Source organism: Dermochelys coriacea, chromosome 9, assembly GCF_009764565.3.
Source record: "Dermochelys coriacea isolate rDerCor1 chromosome 9, rDerCor1.pri.v4, whole genome shotgun sequence".
Classification (NCBI taxonomy): Eukaryota; Metazoa; Chordata; order Testudines; family Dermochelyidae; genus Dermochelys; species Dermochelys coriacea.
In genome coordinates this window covers 33401890-33424168 of record NC_050076.1, presented here as the reverse complement: position 1 = coordinate 33424168, position 22279 = coordinate 33401890, and the positions used below count along the sequence as shown (strand labels likewise).

Sequence of the window (22279 nt, the reverse complement as noted above, 5' to 3'; positions counted from 1 at the left end):
TGTTTTTTTTTTTTTTTTTTTGGTAGTTTCCTTCTTCTGGATAAAATACAGCACAGAAATCCTGGCTACTTGTGATTAATTCTTTGGCAGTTTTCCAAACAGTACGGAATGGTTAATTGGTGGGGGGGGGTGTATATATATAAAAATATAATTTCCTCATAAGCTTTGGTTGTGCATGGTATAGTTTTTTAAATAAAACTGCTTTACTGTATGCTGCTAAACAGTTGCCTTGTGCTATCTACGAGTAACTCCATTACAGTAGTGGGTGAAGTAATTCATGTGTGTATACTATCTTGTGCTCATTTTGGTTGAAAAGTGCTATATACGTTTGTAAATGGCTGGATATCAATTGCATAAATTACTTGTCTAACGGTGTGACAAGGTTTCTGGAGTGAAACCAGGACTGTGGGACCACAGAGCCCTCTGTCCCACCAACCTGGGGTATCCCTCTCACTCTGATGCTGTCAAGCCACAAACCTCTTGCAAGTACTCACACAGACATCCATAGGTAGGGACACACCCAGCTGAGTTACTTGAATGCTTTCTCAGCCACTCACAAACCAACAGAGAAGCTGCAGCCAATTCTCCCCAACCTTGCATTCCAGAACTATACTGTCTTGCACTGGTCAGAAGCCTGACCAGTGTAAATTCATTACCCAGTGTGTCCCTCCTTTCATGTGAAGAGGACACACCACTAGCTTTTGTAAACTGAGCTGAGATTTCCAAGCATTTCAACCAAAACACACCGTTTTAGGTTAAATATAAAACAGATTTATTAACTCCAGAAAGATGGATTTATTTTTTTAAGTGATCATAAGGAGCAGGCATACAAATCAGTTTGTTACTTAAGAAACAAGAATAAAGTCTCACCCTGACAGATCCTCAATACGAGGCTGGGATTGTCTTCCAGCATGGGACCACCCTCCCCCAGTTCAAAGTCTTTTTCCTCCAGATGTGTTTTCAGGTGTTGTGTGGTGGAGGGAGTGGGGCCCAGTGATGTCACTTCTCCTCTTTCTTTTATAGTTTCTTCCAGCTTGCTGGAAAGAACTTTGGCTGTGACATGGGGGTCAGTCAGTTCCTATTTGGTCAAATCTCCATTGTCTACATGTTCTCTCTGAGAAGTCTCCGTTGTACACAGTTCCTGGGATAGTGGATTCTTTCCTTTATGGGTATTGATGAGCTGAGCCATTAATCGCTGTCTGGCTACTCCATTGTTGTCCCTGAAAGGCTGGTTGTGGTTGTTCCCAACCTCACAACATACTTCAGTAACACACACCATAGCAAAACTTCATAACTTCACATACAATGATCATACATACAATCCACCAGGATATTAGATGACTTTTTTTCAGATCAAGACTTTTTTAAAAAAGACTTTGTACAAAGGCATAGTTTGTACAAAACATATAATTATGACACTGGTGAATATGGAGGTTCCAGGGTGCTGCTCAGGGGTAGAGTGTTACAAATCTTAAATCTAAGATTTTAGTGGCTGGTAACTTCCCCCCCCCCAGTTTAAATTTACTTCATTGCTTATTAACAGGTGAAGCCAAAAATTTAGTGCCATACTCTGGACCCAACAAAATGAGAGACTGTTTCTGTACCATAAACTTGGACCAGGAAGAAGTTTTTCGTACACAGGTGGTTGAGAAGTCTTTAAGGTACATCTACATTTTTAGACTTAAGTTTCTGTGAAATAACTTTAGCGTTGTGCAAAATGGATAGCTTGTCTTGGGGGTTGTTGTGGTGGTTGTATGTGGGTTTTTTTTAAATTGTAGTTCTTGCGTACCCCCTCTTCTCTTCATAATACAAAATATTTGCCTAGCTCTGTTTATTTTTGTTTGCTGAGTAGTATCCCATCGACTGTCTGTCTGTGTGGTGTGGTATGTGGGTGTTTTTGTTTAATGGGAGTTGAGGGCTGCGATCTGGACAAAACTGTTTGACTTGTAAATCTTGAGAGTAACTAAAATGAAAACTAGTTCAAAAGCACTACACATAGTATTTAAAATAAAGAAATGCTTAATATATACTGAAAATCATTGCACAACCAACTTCTTTTGGTCAACTGAACATTCTTCTCATTCTGGATATTTTCAAGGGAAAGAGGGCTGCACTTGTTCTTTGGTCTCTTACACAATTTACTATTTCTGCCTTCTGTATTCATTATTCAGCCTTTTATTAGAGTTCTGCTTTGGTTTCTGAATCCTGCAGAACCTGTTTCTAGAGTACAGGAGTCAAATTTTCCCACTCAATCTTTAGTTTTTGTGATATCTCCTTATTTGATATTGATATAACTCTTGAAATTCTTATTTCTTGGACGTGTAACTTATGCTAACATAGTATAGTTCTTTAGTGGCTAGACCAGCCTCTTTTCCTGACATAATTTACATTGGCATAAAGCTGCTGCGGTTAGTATATCACTTGTGTGCATACATACTTGGCTTCTTTCATCAGCGCTCTGCATATTCACCAGTAGTGTTTGTTTTGATGCACAGTGTAGTGTGCTATGGGTTGATATCCCAGTGTATCGCCATCATGTAGTGCACTCTTTTGGCAATGCACGGTGAGGCAGAAACCAGTCATGCAAGAGTGACAAAGACTATGGGGTCAAGTCCCCATCATGCAGCTTTCTCCCCATAATACCATCTCTATCGAATAATTTTTACATGTATTTTGAAAATCCCACAAAGCTGCGAAGGATTTGTCACGGTCTGCCATTTCTCACAGAAGCATGGAGCCTGCACTATTGTCCTGAGTATTGCAAGCATAGGACACACAATCATCCAGTATTTGGAAAGCTGCAAGAAGAGTCACGGGGAACGTGACAATTTCCTAGAGATCAGATTGCTGTGGGACAGAGCAAGAACCAATTCATGATAGTTGGTGGAATTCATGGAGCACCTGTGAACAGTGGAGCACTCCTTCTGGGCCCAAGACACAAGCACCGACTGATGGGTTTGCATCATAATGCAGGCTTGGGATGACAAGTAGTGGCTGCAGAACTTTTAGCTTCACAGGCCACGTGGCTTCAAGGCCACCTTCTTGATTTGTATGCTGAGCTCACCCCTGCCCTCTAGTGCAGGGACACGAAAGTGAACTGCACTGACAGCTAAGAAGCAAGTGGCAATTGTACTTTAGAAACTAGCAACACTGGATTGCTACCAGTCAGGATGTAATAATTTTGGAGTTGGAAAATCCTCTATGCGGTTTGTTGTCATAAAAGTGTGTAGGGCCATTAATTATCTCCTGCTACACAGGACTGTCTCTTTCACGCTCTCTGCAGTGTGCAGGTCATAATGGATGGATTTGTAGCTGTGGGGTTCCCAAACTGCGGTGAAGTGATAGATGACAGACAACGCCATATTTTTGGCACCAAACGGCCTTTCCACAGAGTACATAAACAGGGCGCTTTTTTAGATAATGTAAGTGCTCATGGATCACTGGGGATGTTTTGCTGACATCAGTGTTGGCTGGTAAGGGAAGGTTCATGGCACTGTTCTTTTTTTTTTTTTTAAGAACACAGGACTGTTCAGAAAGCTACAGGTGGGGACTTGCTCTCCTGACAAATTACCATTGGCGATGTTGAAATGCCAGTAGTGCTTCTGGGGAACCCAACCTAGCCTGTCACATGAAGCTATACCTCAGTTGTTGAAGCTGTCCTTGGTGCTATCTCCGCATGTGCGGAATGACAATTGAATGTGCTTTTAGTAGGTTGAAGGGGCACCGGCATAGTTTGATTTCAAGATCAAATCTCAGTGAGAAATATATCCCCAATGGTTATACCTGTCTTTTGTGTCTGCATAGTATCTGTAAAGCAAAATAGGAAAAGTTGCTGCTGGGATGGAGGTGGAGCAGCTGCCTGAGTTTGAACAGCCAGATACAATGGCTATCAGAAGAACTCAGGGAGGCTTTGAAAGAGCACTTTAACAGCAAGCCATGGTAATGTGTTATGTACTGTACTTTACCTGGCTCTGCAGTTTGGGGGGCCTGTTAGGAAGTGTATGGTGCTTGGTACGCATCTGTGACTGTAACACTGACAATGTGACTTAATTTTGTGGTGCTTTATGTACATTTATGACTATTATACTGTTTCTCATTGGTCCCATGAATTGTATCACAAGTATACAATCTCAGATAAGTGGGCGATTTCAATACCATCAGCTATTCTGTAGCATATGTTGGGAACTAATAATGGTGAATTATTTCCCAAACAATAGAGGTTTTTATTGAGTAACAACCACATCAAAAATACTCTGTGCAAGTTAAAAGCAATTACATTAACACCATAACACACTTATTGAACAAAGATTAAAGAAGGGAAAAACACATGTCCATTTTAGCTACATAAACTGTGACTCGCATAGGTCAGTGTATGAAGCTGTGGTTGGCCTTAATATCCCCTGGGGTGGAGTGAGTGTTAAGGATGTGGCCCCTGATGCCACATGCAAAGTTGAGGGGTGTGGAGATGGTCGGAAGGTGCTATTCTGGAATTTTCCATGGACTGCAAAGGGAGACAAGCCTGGGACTCCTGAAGCCATAAGTCTACAAGAGTGTGCAGCATTTGTATTTTCTGATGGAGAAACCCCCATTATGCCATGTTGCATATCCAACTCCTGGGCCTTTCTCCTGTCCACTCTTTCCTTTTCCATACAGTCTGCAGTAGTCAGCCTCCAGACTCTCAATTCATGGTCTGATATAGCCGCATCTCACTGAACATGTAATCCTGCATCCTGTCTTCTCCTTACCTTGCTCAGGTGTTCCGTGGATGTGGAGGGAGAACCCTGTGAACCTGTAATGGCAGCAGCTAGAAATAAAACAGAGGTACTACTGCCAGTTTGATCACAACGAAAAGCAAAAGTTAAGATTGAGAACTGCCTTCCCTTGCTCCCCTGGAGTTTTAAACAAGACATGCTTATTGACACTTCTGCTTTGGAGTGCTTGTGCATGGCACCACTTGCTGTTCCAGCCATGTAAGTATGTCCTGCAAGGGATGAGGGAATTGCTTGGTTGAATGAAACTGAGAATAGGGCAGTGGCACTGAATACTGACAACATTTTCCACAGGCTGTAGTGTTTTGTTCTTTTCGTCTGACATCTCACTCCTGACGGTAACAAAGACACGGAGAACACAGCTGCTGCAGGAGTGCTGAAGCTGCCAAGGCCCATATGCTATTAGCCTGTGCTGCAATGGTTCCTGCTGAAGTTATCGGTAATTGGTATGGGAAAGTGTCTTCATGCCATGGAGGAAGAAATAAAGCTGCTGCCCTTGAAACCTTCAGAAGAGGATTGCAGGGCATCACCATGAAAGTTTCATCGAGATCTCTCAGGAGGATTCAAGGGACATTCCTGTGTACATAAACAGCTCTACGTAGCTGCCTCCACCCCCACACAACTAACTTTACCTTTCTGTTATACCAATACCACTTATAGTACAAGAAAGTTAATGAAAAGCCATAGCTGTGTCCTGCTAAGTTGAGGGCACCATCACTGTAATGGGAAATAAATTTACACACTCACCCAGTGTTTCTTCCCCTGCATCAAGCTTGTCTGTGCTTGACTGAACTGCAGTGGAGTCTCAAACAGGTCCTGGTTCATGTCATAGCTGGGTTTTGTCCTCCCCCACTCACATGTCCCACCTGCTCTTCATCCTTGCTGTTCACATCAGGGGCCTGTGACTCAGGCTTCTTAGAGGTATCCACAACCACAGGCAGGCTTTCTGCCAATATGGCATGTACACCTCTACCCTGATAACGTGGCCCTCGGGAACCAAAAAATCTTACCATCTTATAGGTGAGACCGCATTATATCTGGGTAGGGAGAGGAACCGCTCCCCACCCTAGCTCACCCCTCCGCCTCCGCCTCCTCCCATGAGCGCACCACACTCCTCTTCTCCCTCGTCCCAGGCTTGCTGTGCCAATTGGAGTGTGGCGTGCTCGTGGGAGGAGGTAGAGTGGAGGTGAGCTGGGGCATGGGGGCCGCAGCAAGTAAAGGGGAGAGTGCAGAGGAACCGCTTGTGGTAACATGAACTCAATATAACGAGGTAAAGCAGCCTCACGCCCCAGAGTGCTGCTTTACCGCATTATATCCGAATTTGCGTTATATCGGGGTAGAGGTGTAGTTCTTTGTAAAAATGGAAGGTCTGCAGCTTGGCACTTGATCAACTGTTGGCTTTACTGGCCTTCTGGAATGCCTGCCACAGTTCATTTGCTTTCACATGGTACTGCCATGACGATTCCTGTCATATCACTTTTCCTGCATCTCTTGACTCATCGATGGCCACATTTCTATGGATATGTTTGTTCTGTAGATGTTGCATAGCCTCTTCTGACAGGCCCAGAAGATCCAATATCTCCTGTCTACCCCAAGCTGCAGCATATCTAGAGCATGCAGCTTCCATTGTCAGCTGGGCAGTTTTGCACAACAATGGAGAATTGCTAGGTGTGCTCGCCAAGCTGGATAATCAAGAAAAGGCGCTTCAAAAATTTGCAGAGCTTTAAAAGAGGGAGGCACCTTCTGGCCTCTGTGACCCCTGGGCAGTCATGGTCACAATTGTGACCAGAGCACTCAGTGTGAGGCATTGTGGGACAATTGCTGGAGGACTGTTAGACAGTGTGTTACCTCTGTCACCCCCTATGTTAGCGCTTCATCAACCTCAATATATTGACCATGGCTCAACGCCACTCAGAGGTCGGGTTACTTTCTCAGTATAATGAAGAGCTTAAGTTGATGGGGAAACAAATTTTAAGTGTAGACACATGCACAACTAGTCAACCTAAGGCAGCTTACTTGGATCTAATTTTATAGAGTAGACCAGGCCTGGGTAACTTTCTCCTAGTTGCTATATGCACTAGAAATAAGCTTCTGAAATCTTATCACCAATGTTAGAAGTGTGCACATTCACTGTTTCATTTGTTTATAAATACACATATACAATAAAGGTTTATAGCCATTCTTAAGTGCACAGGAACTGCAAAAGTTCAGATTTATTGGCCATGTCAAAACCTTCACCAATTCAGTGTATTTAAAAACAGAGCTTCTCAGTGTTAACTTTTATAAGAACATTTATATGGTGGTACCCAAATCTTGTAAAAAGAGGATTCTCCTTTTAACTTAACATAACTACATTGAGAGCCATTAGTTGCATAGTACAATTGTGATGGAGCACTCTCATCACTAGTGGTTGACACAAGTCCTCCTGGCCTTTCTGGGGATTAGTGTCACAAGGTCAACTCCCTTTCCTGCACTTGTATTCAGTCTCTTTCTGTCAGCAGCCCCTCTCTTGGTCCATGAGTTACTACTGCCTCTCCATGACTCAGCCCTACAACCAGGTCACTATAAATGTTATCCACTTCTGGGTTACCAAAGTCTGCCTTCTCATCCCAGGCAGTCTTTTCTTTCACTGCCTCATAGTACCACTTCCTCGGTAGCTGGCAGGGGAACCCAGCCCCACTCTTGCTTCCAGCTGAGGGACCTTCTAATCGGCAGCCAAAGTTTGTTCCCTTCTAGACCTTACTGCCTTTCTCTGAGCCCTTTCCTTACCATCTGGCACCCTTCCCATCTCTGGGGTTGCCAACCATGCTATTCTCTCCCAGGGAGCAACTGCAGGCTACTTGTCTGGGCAGCCCCAAATACTCCTCCCCTCTCCCAGGGAGTCACTGCAGCTCCTCTGTATCTGCTCAGTGGCTTTATAGAAACCCTGCCTGTTCCTACACAGGTGAGCTTCCTCGAATTAGGGCTTTCCTCTCAGCCTTAATTTTCGCATCTTGCAGCCCATCTGAATACCCCATCACAACAATGTTTATAAAATTGTGTGTGTACACTGAAATTCATAATGGTACTGAAACCAAATGACTTAACTATAATAGAAATTGGCACTTAAATCTTATTGATGTATAACATTGTAATAGAATTTTCATTTTTTTTCTTGAGAAAACTCAGGATCTTGGATACCCACTGAGTTTCTCCAACATACGTGTATTAATAAAATGGAAAACCTTCACTAAAGAGTTAAGATGGTTACTGTTTCAGTGGAGTCTAACAATGTTTTTTGTCTATACAAATCTGTGAAATGCCAAAAACAAGCTATGTTCTAGCAGCAAATGAGCCGAAGTGGGATGTACATTTGTAGACTGTTGGTGCATGCTCTGAAGCTTGAGGTAAAAAGTCTACTAATGCACATCCCATTGTGGCTTATTGCTATGCTAATTTAGAATACCAGATTAAATCAGAAAAGGGGAAACTTGTCATTGTGTTCTACCAGTATTTATTAAGTGAGCTAACTATCTTCCCAATTCTCAGCATAGATGATAGTAAATGGTGTAGTAAAGTCATATTGTTTTTACAAACAATACTTCAGTATATTTTACTGATCATTTTATAAATTATAATTAAACCTAAACAACACTTTTGAAATAAAGTATATTAATTACATGATGATACTACTTTATTTGCTTGATACGTCATTAAATAGTACGTCTCACAGGCAGTAGTCCAAATTGAGGTCCTACTGTAGTAACAACTAATACAAATTATATTGTGGAAATGTCCTCTGGTTAAACATCTCTGGAAAGAAGTTGACACTAGAATTAAGGGAATTTTTGGAACCTTCAAATATCAGTCAAGAACTACATATTAGGATATTTACCTGAGAATTTGGGCTTCTCAGTACATGGAGTGTCTGGTTTCTGAGAGTTGAAAAGGTAAATCTGTGCACAGAACAGCACAATGATATTCTGATCTAGCAGACAAAGGGTCACTTTCTGCCACAGGGATCCACTACACAAGTTTGAAGAAATCTGGGTTCCATTTTTTTAGAAATAAGTCCTTTAGGGTACAGGCTCTCTTTTTTTGAAAGATGCAAATAAATATGTTGAACCTAAATAATTCCTCTGAAATTTTAGTGCTTGACTTAATTTCTTTTGATCACTTAAATTTACAAAAGGCTTTAACACTTGAATCTTTGTCATCATAGACCTGAACATTTGTCTCAGTAGATACTAGTATAATAGATCACTAGAATATTGTGACCACAGAAACAAATGAATAAAAAAAAAAAATTAAAACTCTGGAGTACCTCAGTTATTTGGTGAACTGGGGCAGGGAATTGGGAAGGAGGGAGATTTCCTTTCATAACTTGAACATTTTGGAAAATGGGATTCTTGAGCTCTGGAGATGAGAATCTCTCCTACATGTAACTTAATTTTTGTGAAACATTACATCTGGATTAAAATTTAATTTGCTATATTTTAGCAGATGTCATCTTCTACAAATTCTACAACAAAATATTTTGCTATTTAAAATTACTTCCCACCCCCCACCTTTTTTTTTTCCCCCCCAGTCCTTTCTTTGGTGAAGAGTTTTACTTCGAGATTCCAAGAACGTTCCAGTGTTTGTCCTTCTATATTTATGATAAAAGCGTTTTACAAAGAGTCCTACGTATAGGTAAGAACTACTATATTCTGAAAATAACCTTTACAGTTGAAATTCTATAAAATATGTTTATAACCTAAAGCAGGGGTGGGCAAACTACAGGCCAGATCCAGTCTGCCAGCCGTTTTAATCCGGGCCTCGAGCTTCGGCTGGGGAGCAGAGTCTGGGGGCTTGCCCCGCTCCGGTGCTCCAGCTGGGCAGCAGGGTCAGGGGCCGCTCCACGCCGCTCCTGAAAGCAGTGGCATGGCCCCTGTCCAGCTCCTATATGTGGGGGCATCCAGGGGGCTCTGCTCTGCACGCTGCCCCCACCCCAATCACCACCACTGCAGCTCCCATTAGCCGGGAACTGCAGCCAATGGGAGCTGCAGTGGCGGTTTCTGCAGACGGGGCAGCATATATAGCTGCCTGGTCGTGCCTCTGTGTAGGAGCTAGAGCAGGGATATGCCACTGCTTCCCGGAGCCGCTTGAGGTCAGCGCTGCCCTGAGTCTGCACCCCTGAGCCTCCCCCCGTACCCCAGCCCTGCTCCCTCTCCTGCCCTCTGAACCCCTCGATCTCAGCCTGGAGCACACTCTCGCACCCTGCACCCCCAGATGGAGCCTGCACCCCTTTTCCCACCCCAACCCCTCAGTCCTAGTCTGGAGCACTCTCCTACACTCCAAACTTCTCATCACCAGGCCCACCCCAGCCCTGATCCCCCTCCCTCCCTCAACTCCTTATTTCTGGCCTCAGCCAGAGCCCTCACCCCCTCCTGCACCCCAACCCCAATTTTGTGAGCATTCATGGCCTGCCATACAATTTCTATTCCCAGATGTGGCCCTCAGGCCAAATAGTTTGCCCATCCCAGTCTAAAGGGTGTTTTTTGTTTTTTTGTACAGACAGTTTTTTAGCTCCGCACACAGTTTAAAATTAAAATGCATTACTGTTATATATTGGGTACAGGAATCTACTTAATTTTGTCCTATTCTAACTTGGCCCTTTTGGAGGGTGATAGAACAACTTGATATAATTGCTCGCCATATTCAGTGCATTTCAAAAAATATGTAATTTACTCTTTGGTTTCTACACCTCCATGCCAACAAAATATTTTGATCATTGCTTGTATTTTGGAGATATATAGTGTGGGGGGGAAATCAGTACTTCCAAATTTTCTGAAGACCTCCTAAGGCATTTAGTTTTGTCATGAAATGGCTAAAAGGTACATATGCTGCAAAATGTTTTACGTGGGTAGGCTTACCTGATGAAATGGAAGGAAATGAACTGTTTTCACTGTATCATTGCCCTTTTGCTGTTGCTTTTGTGAAGACTCTTTGGATAAATAGTTCCTTTAAAAACTCTGGTTAACTGTTCAGTGGAAATAGTTACTTCACATTACTTGAACTGAGGAAGGAAATGCTCTGTGCAAGCATGCCAGATAATTTGGTATAATTGCTTTTCAAATAGTTTTTGAACTGAATGCTATCTACCTTTAATTTTCTATTTTTTTAAACATTCTTTGGCATCTTTATTCTCAAACATTAATTTTGTTTAGCATTTAAAGGGACATTGACTTATTTTCAGGCAGAAGTTTAATTTTACCTAGTATTGTTACTTGTCACATCCAAGGTACTGAGTGTAATTAAAAAATTTTTCCTCCAGTTTGTTTACTGTTTTGTATAGTCCTTTTTTTCTCTAAGTGAGTAGTTTCCCTTATTTGTTTTGGGTCTTACATTCAGCATCAAAGGAGAAAAAATATTTTAAACATTATAGAATATTTTCCACTTTTTATGTTTTACAATGTTAAACAACTTGAATTTTTAAAAAGACTAAATTTTATATTGAAGTTGTCTCATTTAAAAGCAATATCTAATGCTTCCATGGGAAAGTCAGTTTCTTACGTTATCACATCCTTTTTCTGTAGGAAAGGTAGCAATCAAAAAAGAGGACTTATGCAAATATACCAGCAAAGAGACATGGTTTTTGCTTCAGCCTGTTGATTCTAATTCAGAGGTCCAGGTAACTATTAATGCTTAAAATAAAGAAAAAATGTTACATATATGGCAAAAGTTCTAGTTGCAATAAGAAGTGTTTTTAGGAGTTACAGAAAACTTTGCCAGATGGATGGGGAGCACCTGGGTAATTTCTATAACTTTTTAAATGCCTGCTTCATTTCTAATAGTAATAGCCATGCATTTCTAAAATGGCTATGTTGTATTGTTTTTCATGACAGCTTTTCAAGAAGTGGCGTTATTGAGAGAACAATTTTGGTAGGAAATTATAGTAACTGTGTATTTCTTTACAAATATATATTGACTTGAAAACCTTGTGCAAGAGGCATGTGCCTGCAGAGAGGAGGGGTGAAGAACTGGGCAACATACAAACTTGTTTTGTTTTTTCCGTTTAAGTATGTTGGTAGTATAGCACAGTATTTGATATATGTAATTTGAAATGGTGTCTGAAGGACCTCAAGGTTGGAATATTCTGGGGTTCCCTTCCTAAGGAGTTTTGAAATGCCTGACACTGGGTACATTCCAAAAATTTTTCTCTTCTTGAGCTTCTGAGTTTAGTTCTGCTGGCCGTGTTGTCTTAGCAGCACCTAGAGTTGAGTTGGATTCTACTGTAAGCAGGGAAATTGCATTAGTCGTCTTTTCAATTTGATGGAGAAAATTCAACAGGAGGCTCTTGAGAACCTGTCAGCATTGTTTAGCTGTGCTGGTGCAAACCCTAGTGTATATGTGGTGTGCTGGTATAAATTGTGACTTGAACCAGTGCAGCGGACAGCTCTCCCATGTACAAAAGTAGAAAAGAGAGCAATTGTGCCTTACTCAAAAGCGTGAATTGGAGGAGAATTAATGGTTGGATAAGTGACTAGCATGTAGTGGGTTGTAGATTCATTTTTATGTAAACTGGAATATAATATAAAGCGAAGGGAATATATGACTTGCACTGTGAATGTTGAAGATGCATGATGCACAACTAGACCTGGAAAAGTCTAGGACAAGATGAAACTTCCTCAAGTGAAGTATCAGATGTTTCAGAACTTTCAGTAGAATGGACTCATTGATGGGGAGCAGCTGGGTCTTCCTCTGGGTGGCAGGATAGTAACAACCACTCCCACCCCAAACTGGGAAACTGAACTGCTGGGAAAGATCCCGTAAAAGGTCCTGCTGGGGACAAGCTGGTTTGGGGGGGTAACAGGGATCAGATGCTTGCTTCTCAGCACGGGAAAAGAAAAGTGGTACCCCTGCCTTAAAAAGGGATAGGATGCTTCCTTTCTCTGTAGTTGGAGAGGGAGGAGTCATTTGTCAGATGCTCAACATGGTGTCACAAAATTTTAATAAAGGTAACTATCATTTGCTGCCACTGTTTATCATGCTGACCAATATTTTCTCCATTTCCTCTCAGTGTGTGCGTGTATTGCATCCGCTTATCTATTATAGGTAGAACAGGTAGTGATGGTTATAATTAAGGTAGCCAGCACTTTCCATTATAAGACTGTTTTCAGTTTCCTTTAGTTGTTAGTACTAAAACTTAGACTGAATTATTTTTTCAAAGTTCAGCTAAAATGGTTCAGCTGTTTCCAAACATGAGAATGGGGGGAAATGCTTATTTTGTCCATATTTAAAAAAAAACAAAAAAAACCCATGCTTGCAAGAGTTTCCTCAAAGCTCTAGCACCTCCATGCTTTGTAATGGGGATTTGAAATGGCAGGAGTGTGGCCCTAGCAACAGGGAAGTGCCTTTTGCCACCCCTGTAAAAGATCAGCCCTCATTTGCTAAAGTTTTGAGCCTCTGGAAATAACAGTTCACACTTGCCAAGTAGAAACTTGTTAGAGCTAAATTCTCCAAAGATCTTTCGATGTGCTCCTTCAATGGGTTGCCAGGGGTGAAACGGGACTTCCCTTGCAATTGTTCTTTCCGAACTTAAAAGCACAGACGCTTTCCCCTCACTTCTCACTCCCAGACAGTGTGGAAGAGCAAGAAGCAGCCTGACACAGGTGGCGGGGGAAGGGGAGGTGTCGGAAGCAGCATAAGGAGGACTATGGAGTAAGGATTGGGAAGGAGCAGGAGCAGAGGAAGGACAAAGGCAGAAAAGTTTATAACCACTAAGGAACATTCCCTTCAGTAACTGGGAATTGAACCCAGGTTTCTTAAGTCTCTCACTTTTTTCCTCTGCTGTCAATAAATAGCTGTGAAAAACCCTGGCAAAGTGGCTTACCTACATTAGAGGATAACCTCTTACAATTACCAATTACTCCACTTGTTCAAGTGGTAGAGGTCCATGCTGTAAATCTGAAAGTATTTATCCTTTCAATGACCCACATGGGTAGTCGGTATGATTCCACATGATGGAATTCGTGTTCTAGTTTGCTCTCCTAGAAGATGTAGTAAATAACATTCCTTTAGTGTATTTTTATATGTAATCACAAAATTAAGCACTCAGAATTAGAAAATGCCAAATTTAAGGTTGCCTATGAAACATTTGATTTGGCCCCTTTATGTATCGTTATGGATGGTCTTAATTACAGAATCACATTATTTTTTCCACAGCACCTCTGCCTCATTTAGAGCACATGATGGATGGATGGTTCTTAGAGAATTGGTAGCTGTTCATTGTTTATCCTGATTTGTTATGTGGCTCCAGGCCTTATTTACTGCACACCATCCAAACTGTACTCTAAAGGCAGAATTAGTGATTTCCTCATGAGTGTTTCTGTGGTGCTGTCACTATAGAATCTAAGTACTGCACAAACATTAATTAATCTTCACTCTCACTCATGTGAGATGGAGTATTATCCCCATTTTACAACTGGGGAGCTGAGGAACAGATTGAAGTCAAAAAGTATGCACTAATTTTTTGGGTGTTCAATTGGAGATGCCTAGGATCCAATTTTTTGAGTACTTACTGTACAGCATTTTATACATCCAGAACACAACTCCTGTTGACTTGAGTGGCAGCTGTGAATGCTCACCACTTCTGCAAATCAGACTCTAGTGTCTAAAGTGGGTTACCCAGAAAATGGACATGCAGTTAGTCATCACCTGTGAAAATTTTTGTTTACATGACTTGCCTAGCATCACAAAGGAATTGTGTAGTACAGGCAGGGACAATCCAGCTCTCCAGGGCTAAATTCAGCTACCTCAACCAGGAAACAATCCTTTCTCTTCTTGCAGTTCCCTGCCTCATTCATTATACACCTTCCATCCTTATCTTGCATGTTGTCTGTGTGTCCTTGTACCATCTCTTGAGAGGTCAATGTGTTCTTGTACCATCCTCTCTAGTCAGGAAGGTGCTTGCTTGGTTAGCTGCTACCTAAGTGTTACTATTCTGACAAGGCGTACTTTGGTTCACACTGTTAGCTATGCCTAGGGATCCAGCAAGCCCTACAAAAGGCTTTTTCCATACCCTCCCTTCCCCCTGTCCCCCCTCTGCCCCCCCACAAAACTTTGCTGAAACCAAACAGGGTAGAGGGTTGTGTGGGTTTTGATTGTCTGGCTGATTTTTTTTTTTTTTTTCTCCCTTCCTGGCTCTGCAGTACTATATCCCAAAGTGCAGTGCCCTGTATGTTTTCTGCTGTGCTCCCCCCACCTGATATGTATGATCTGTGGGCACTCTGTCCCTTGCTGAGGCACCTTAGAATAGCAGCCCTGATTTTTCCAGGCCTTGTCTATGCAACAGGGGAAAGTCGATCTAAGCTGTGCAATTTGAGTTGCATGAATAGTGTAAGTCAAATTGACGTAGCTTAGATCAATTTACTGCAGGATCCAGACTACGCGATATCCTGTTGATTCCCCTTACTCTTTTCGATACGGTGGAGTACAGGAGTCAATAGGAGAGCGATCTGTGGTCGATTTAGCAAGTCTTCACTAGACCCATGATGGATGGATGGTTTTTATAGAATTAGTAGCTGTTTAGTGTTTATCCTGACGATTCATTATGTTGCTCATCCCCACACATCGATCCCCCAGTAAGTGTAGACAAGCCCCCAGAATCTACAGATATGGCTATATAGAATAGCCAGTACAGCACAAACTCATTTTCCACTTGTTGTGGCTTTTGTTTAAGCTGTTAGGCTGACAAAACTGGATAGTCTTTGGCTGTGTCATTGTGGATCCCACTCTAGGTGCACGTGTGCCTCATGCTTGCAAAAGTGGATTATTTTTTTACTAGCAGTGTCCATTAGGGCTGCACGTGAGCCCTTTGCTGCCTCAGGATCCCATTTGAGGGAGTGAATGATGGGCTGGCCATGACCAATCATCAGTTTCCTTATTGTCTGTGGCAGCGAGGCAGATTCTGGTGAGTGTTCAACCCTCTAGTTTTCAATTCAGGTTGAACTTCAGAATGTTCTGCAGATCTTCAGAACCATTTCAAATCTCTGGTTTTGAATGCCATAAACTAATTATTAATGGTCTGGACTGAACTTCTTTGGTCAGACCTCCCTCCCTCCCACCCCCCCCCCATACAGGTCTTCTCAAATAGTGGATTTGAAACCTGTGGGCTTCAAGCCTTGTCCCTCCTGCCAGGATCTAATCCCCCTTGAAGGACGGGCAAAATAGGTGTCTCTTCTGCCTGGGGGAATTGCACATTCCAAGTAGATGCCCTGTATGCTTATCCTTCTATGTGAGGATTTCCATGTTGAGATGCAAAGCTGAAACTCCACATTCTGGAACAGTCCATGAAGGTCTCATCAGACCTGGAGGAAACAAGCACCAGAATCCTGTTAATGGACAAGCCACCATCTATTAAGCAGACTGGCAATGCCTAAGATTACTGCAAAGAAGATAGGTGTCAGTGCCAGGTCTTTCACTGGCTCTAAGTCAGTCCCAGTTTTGATGTTGAAGCTATCATCTGTGCCTCTGGTTTTGAAGTCAGGCAACGAAAGGGACTCTCTGAAAGAGGCAGAAATTCAAGAAGGAGCTCAGTGTCCTCCCATAGGTGCAGACACAGCTTTTGGAGAGCAGCCTTACGCAATGTTGGGTGGAGAGAGGCAGCAGACTTCACCAATACTGGCTATCCTCATGCCATTGACCCCGGCCTCCAGGTCTGTTGTCTCTGTATCAGTGCATCTTTTGTTACTCCTAGAGGTCTACTCACCAACACTGTGGTGTATGTTCTAACCATCATCTAGCAAAAAACGCGCCCCCCCCCCCGCCAACCAAGATCTGTGATCAGTGTTACTGAGACATCTACAGGTTTCTCCTACAAGCCCTAGCAACCACTGTCCCACCAAGATTGGCACTGATCCAGCCAACAGCCTTTGAGTTATCTGTACCCATACAGTATGCCATCATGGCCCTCTTGAGAACACTGGGGCCTACCTTTTTACTGAGGAACCAGTTTCCACCACAGAGGAAGAGCAAGAGATCTCCCTCCCAAGGAGCATTTCTGGCCAGACAAGCAATGGGGGAATATCAAGAGGAGGCAGATCCAGGGGCTGAGCAACATGAGTATCCCATGTCAACATCAAAGGATCTCCTCTTCTTCTTGACACTGGTTGAAGCAGTATCCTTGGCATCAGGTAACTTCACAGATTTGCAGAAGTGCCTTGTAAGGATTCCCTAGAATCTGCTGATGGAGATTTCAGAAGTCTGACAAGCTGACACCCTGTCAGTTTGTGGTCCAGGCAGGATCACCCTCCCCGTTAACACAGGACTACTAGCCCCACCTGGAGCCCTGGGGCAGATACCAGCAACCAACGGCAAAACATGTAGAGGTGCCTGGTACCCCATTCAGTATTTGAGTACTTGTGCAGTCACATAAACCTAGACTTGTTAGTTGTGTCGAATAAGAAAAGTAGAGAGAACAAAAATACCCTGAGGATGAAGACCCCAAATGCCTCTTCTGTTTGGGAGAAAGTCATGCTCTTTAGTCACTACATCTGTGTATGGCTGACTGCCAGGCCTTCCTGGCCAAGTATAACTTTCTAACGTGAGACAGGATGATAGCCTTCCTCACAAAGATCCCTTGTGACAGTAGGAAAGAGCTTGACCACCAGCTGACCTTCCTTAATTATGCTGGTAAGATGGCTTTGTAAGCAGTGATGGATGCCTAGGACATCATGATCGGGTCTTTGGCTACTGTAGTTACCATGCACAGAGCATCATGGCTCCAAGCTCCATTGGGCCATCCCTAAAGAGATACAGGTTATGATTTGAGGACTTGCTTTTCTTTTGGCAATGCACACTGGTCTTTTCACACATCTGTGAATTCAACAAGATTGAGACCCATGTTGGACCCAGTCTACCAACTTCAAAAGCTGCTGTGCCCTATTCCACCAGGTCTGGTCTTCTGTGACAGCCTGGCCTTTTGATATACCAGATAGCTCATTGCAGAGCATTTTAAAGTTTATCACATGGTGAATTTCCATCTGCTGTCAAGTGGGCAAGCATCTCCCTTCAAATGGCCAGGCACACTCTACCAGGATACAGATGGCATTGTCTGCCTGCTTCCAAAACATTCAAATCTCAAAGGTCTGCAAGGCAGCTATGTGAAGCAGCCCTCTAACTTTTTTTGTTAAAATATTTTATGCCCTTCACATGGTAGCCAGGTTGGATGACAAATTGGGAAGAGCAATATTTCAATCAGTTTAAATGACACAGCTGAAACTCCTTGCTACCACTGTCCAGTGAGGATACTGCTTTCAGTTTCCTACCATGGGATCCACATTGACATATACACGAAAGAAAATAGTTGCATACCCTACAAAAACTGTGGTTCATGAAGCTGTTAGTCAGTGTGAATTCCTCTCACTATTATTTGGAGGCTTTAGCAACATGAGGTTTCACTTGCAAGGAAACTGACGGTAGGTCGTGGCTGCCCTGCCCTTCCCTTTAAGAACTCATGTGAGAGCACAGAGGCATAGGGCATATGTGCAGCCCTGATGGACACTGCTAGTAAAAAGGAAAAAAATCCGAACTTGTGTATGAGGCATATACTCCCCTACAGTGGAATCCACATTAACTAACTACAACATTTAGAAGAACTACATTTACTGTAGAATAAATAACCAGTCTGTTTGTGTATCCAAGTCAAATGAGTGTTATCACAGATGTAGGGAGGAAGAGCCCATGGATGGATGGATGTTAATTTTGCATTATTGTCCCAAAGTTGGTTAGATACATTATCACTTAGAGGGTATGGGAAACAATGGCTAACTTTGTCCTCAGAGATGTAATTGAAACAATTGCTGTTTTATTTATATATGAATGAGATTCTACATTAAGTACTTATTTGGGTGACTACTGCACAAAGTCTAACAAGTAACTCCCACACAATTTTCAAAATCTGTTTGAAATAAAATATCTTTCATTGTATCAAACAGTATATAAATATTTTGAGTATTGTTTTATAAACCCTAGCTGTCACTAATGATTCAGTCTAATGTAACAGTTCTGTGCAGAGATGTATCATGGAAATAAGTAAAGTTCACTGTCACTGCTCTTCACTACTTTCTATACCCCATCATTTAGATCAAACAGATAACGAAAAGAGGTCACTTCCTCAATCTGGAAAGCACTTAGCATATTGCTAGTGTTGTGCATGTAATAAACAATAATAACTTGTTTCTCAGTTAAATAAATACTCATAAATATTTCTGGCAGCCTCTCATCCTCCAAAGCCTGGTTAGAACAGGCAACAATGAAGGTTCTGGAGTCCCGTATTGCTGGGCATAGTAGTGTTTGGTCATGTATTCATATCAAGGCTTGCTTGTCTCTTTTTTGCTAGCTCAGTGAGAGCAGGATGAGGCCCTAAATTACTAGTTACCTCTAGCAAGATTGATAATGGGTTTCATTAAAGTCAGTGGGAGCACTTTACCTAGAAATATTCCACTTAGCATTAGTATACTGTTGATTACCTCCGTTTTCTGCCAGCATGTCTGTCTGTTTTTTTAACAAGTTCTTTATCTTATATAGAGATAAATTACATTTTAAAAGTATGTGCAAGTTACTTTCCTATGTGCTGTTACTACTTTCAAAATAAAGATTTCAAAAATATTTACATATGGTATTTTTATTTTTTTGCAGGGAAAAGTTCACCTTGAATTAAAACTGAATGAACTGATAACGGATAATGGATCTGTGTGCCAGCAACTAGTAGTACAGTAAGAATATTTATGAATCATTAAAAGGAGCTTGATTTTACTGTTAAAAGAACCAGTAAGGTTGTATTGTAATGTTCTACACAATGCAGCACCAAAACTTATTTTTAAATGCCTTTGTGTTGGAATTTGCCTAATTGTAGGGGACGTATGTACACTAGAGACTTCACAAAAGTTTTTCAGCATTGCAAGCAGATTTTTTTTTAAAGCTGCATGAGTACCATCTGTGTCAGGAGCCCTAATGTAAGCTGGATGTTGGTGTCTAAGCACAGTGTCTTCTAATCCTGCTCAAAGCAGGTCTGGTTGACCAGGCTAAAAGTGCCAGTGGCAGCCAGAGCTAGGACTTCAAACATTGCTACTGCTGGCAGAGCTGAACTGATGTTGCCATTGGTGGGAACTTCCCAAAACTTCCTTACTGTACATATAGTCTATTGTTTTGCTGTGTACCCAAAAGAAAAGCTTGCAAAAGCAAGTCTCAGCCTGAGTCAATTGAGTAGGGCTTGTGGGGCAAAGAATAGCAGTGTAGGTGTTCGGACTTAGGCTGGATCTCGGCTCTGAAACGAGGGTCTCGGTGCCCAAACATCTAACCTGCTGTTTTTTAACCTCGCAGCTCAAGCCCCAGTCAGTTGCCTTGGATGCTTTGAGACTGTGGACTTGCCTTCAGTTGTCTGGGAGGCTCAGCTTTGGTTTAATTTCAGAATTATTTGATCCTGTCCCAGCATGTCCTTAAGCACAAGACTACTTAGGTGGGAATAGATATTTGATTTTCTTAGATTTTTTTTTTTTTTTGCTTAGCTGTAACTACTGTTTACAATTTACAGTAGTGCTGCTTCCTCCGTCTCTTGCCTCTCCCAACAGAATGAAAAGTAAAATTTGGAATATTGAGTACACAAATACATATTTTAAAAGTTAAAATGAAAACATTAATTGACGTTTTAATTGACAGTGCTGTAGTATATAGCCATGCCAGATGGATTGGGGCAGTAGATGAAAATGAGAGCAAGATTGGCAGCAAATTTCAGACTTAAATACGGTAATGGGCTGGGGGGAGGTGTCCTGTACATCTATTAGATACTTTTGAAATGGCTGTGACATGACCATTAACCAGTTGGATAAGGGTACAGAGACTTCAGTTTAGCTTCAGGTTGTCATAGTGACATGAAATCGAATACAGCTTGATATCTCTTGTATAAGTGCTTTTCCCTTGTAGATCTCAGTGCTTTACAAAGGAGACTGCAGGTAAGTATAATCTCCAGAAGGAAAAACTGGCATAAAAAGTGAGTTGGCCAAGGGCACGCAGAAACTCAGTGGTGAAGTCAAATAGAATCCAGGTCTCCTGACATGTGGTCCAGTGACCCAAGTGCTAGATCCTGCTGTTTCCAGATGTCTTTCAATATTGTATACAAAATACTATAAATTAAAGAATGCTAATATTGCAATGTCAAGTGCTCAAGTTGGAAATGCCAGATTTAGAGTTGCCTTAATCTGGCTCCCTTCAGTGTGTATGAATTATGCTGCTCTTGCTCAGCATCATAGTAGGTTTCTTTAGAGCCAGGGACAGAACCTAGCTATCTCAGGTCCCAGTCTAGTGCCTTAAACACAGGAGAACCTCTTTTCCCTACTTGCAACCCTCCGCCTCATTCACTGTGCATGTTATGCAAAATCAGAAATGTTATGCGATCATGTAACTAAAAAATGTGGTTGTGTTTGGATACACACGATGGGGCTGAATTAAGGTTGCACATATACCCATAATACTGGATTTTCCTAGCTTTTGATTGCTTGACTTTGCAACTTTAGTGTTCTTGGGACATAATATTTTTCTATGTAATCTCCTCCTAGATTTTTAAAGGAGCAAACTGAAAAAAACAAATTTCATCGTGTGGAACCACATTAACCCTTGATGTGTCACTAGCAAGTTTGGAACCCAGCACCTTTAAATACACCACGCACACGTCTACCATATGAGCTAAAGGAGTAACTGGCAGCAGAGAACTATTAGTCTCTGTTGGGACCAGCCACTAGTCCCACCAGGCACTACTTTTTTGCAAGTAGCTTAAAAGCTTCTTGCTAAGGACCAAGAGTGTTGAAGATGAGGAGTGCTGGCTTTGTCTTGCTCTGCAGAGCAATGTGGTCCAGTGTTTAGTTAGGCAACACAGCAAGGACATAAATTTGGTGTACACATTCTGAACGGCAGTGTGGCTGGGATGGGCTATGCTCAGGCTCTGTTAGAAGTAACTTTGTACAACGTCTGTTACCTTCTTTGTAGAATAAAGAATAGCTATCTATCTCAAGGGCTGGTCTACCCTGGGAACTTGCATCAGCATAGCTACATCTCTCAGTGGTGTGAAAAATCAAGTGTTTTCAGTGTAGATAAACCTTAACAAGGGTTTAAGATCTTGCTTAATTGTAACAGCTGTGAAGTGCACAGAATTAACACTAGTTGGTATAAGAACTGAGACTAGGATTTATGGTTTCCTGGCTCCCAACTCTGTGAACCTTTGAGTTGAAGGGAAGAATAGCAGTGACTGATGTTTCATCTTCCCACCTAGAGCTCTAACTCTGTCATGTAGAGTTGTAGTGGGGCTGGAGCATGCTCAGAGGAATTGGCTTGTTCTGAAATTTTAGCAATAGGTCTCTAACAAACAATGAACATATGCAGATTGCCATTTCCAGAGACATAACTGCCAAATTTGGATGGATTGTCATGACAGCAAAAGATATCTTTGTCTATATGCTAAACTTACATTTCTGCTCCAAAGCAGAGGCACTGTA

The 22279-nt window shown here is 42.0% G+C and overlaps 1 protein-coding gene across 9 annotated transcripts in view; it reads left to right on the top strand.

The window, feature by feature from the left end:
- Positions 1-22279, top strand: part of RASA2 (RAS p21 protein activator 2) — a 105036-nt gene that overhangs the window by 17326 nt on the left and 65431 nt on the right. For 6 of the 9 annotated variants that reach the window (XR_006274447.1, XR_006274446.1, XR_006274445.1 and 3 more), the window contains 4 exons: positions 1544-1661; positions 9337-9440; positions 11327-11421; positions 19431-19507. Coding sequence is in view for 4 of the 9 variants with exons in the window: in XM_038415392.2 (XP_038271320.1) it covers positions 1544-1661; positions 9337-9440; positions 11327-11421; positions 19431-19507 (394 nt within the window). In the remaining 5 variants the exon portion in view is untranslated. Of the gene's footprint in view, positions 1-1543; positions 1662-9336; positions 9441-11326; positions 11422-19430; positions 19508-22279 lie in introns of those variants that run through there. The other 3 variants (XR_006274448.1, XM_038415394.2, XM_043492913.1) reach the window with 2 other exon arrangements.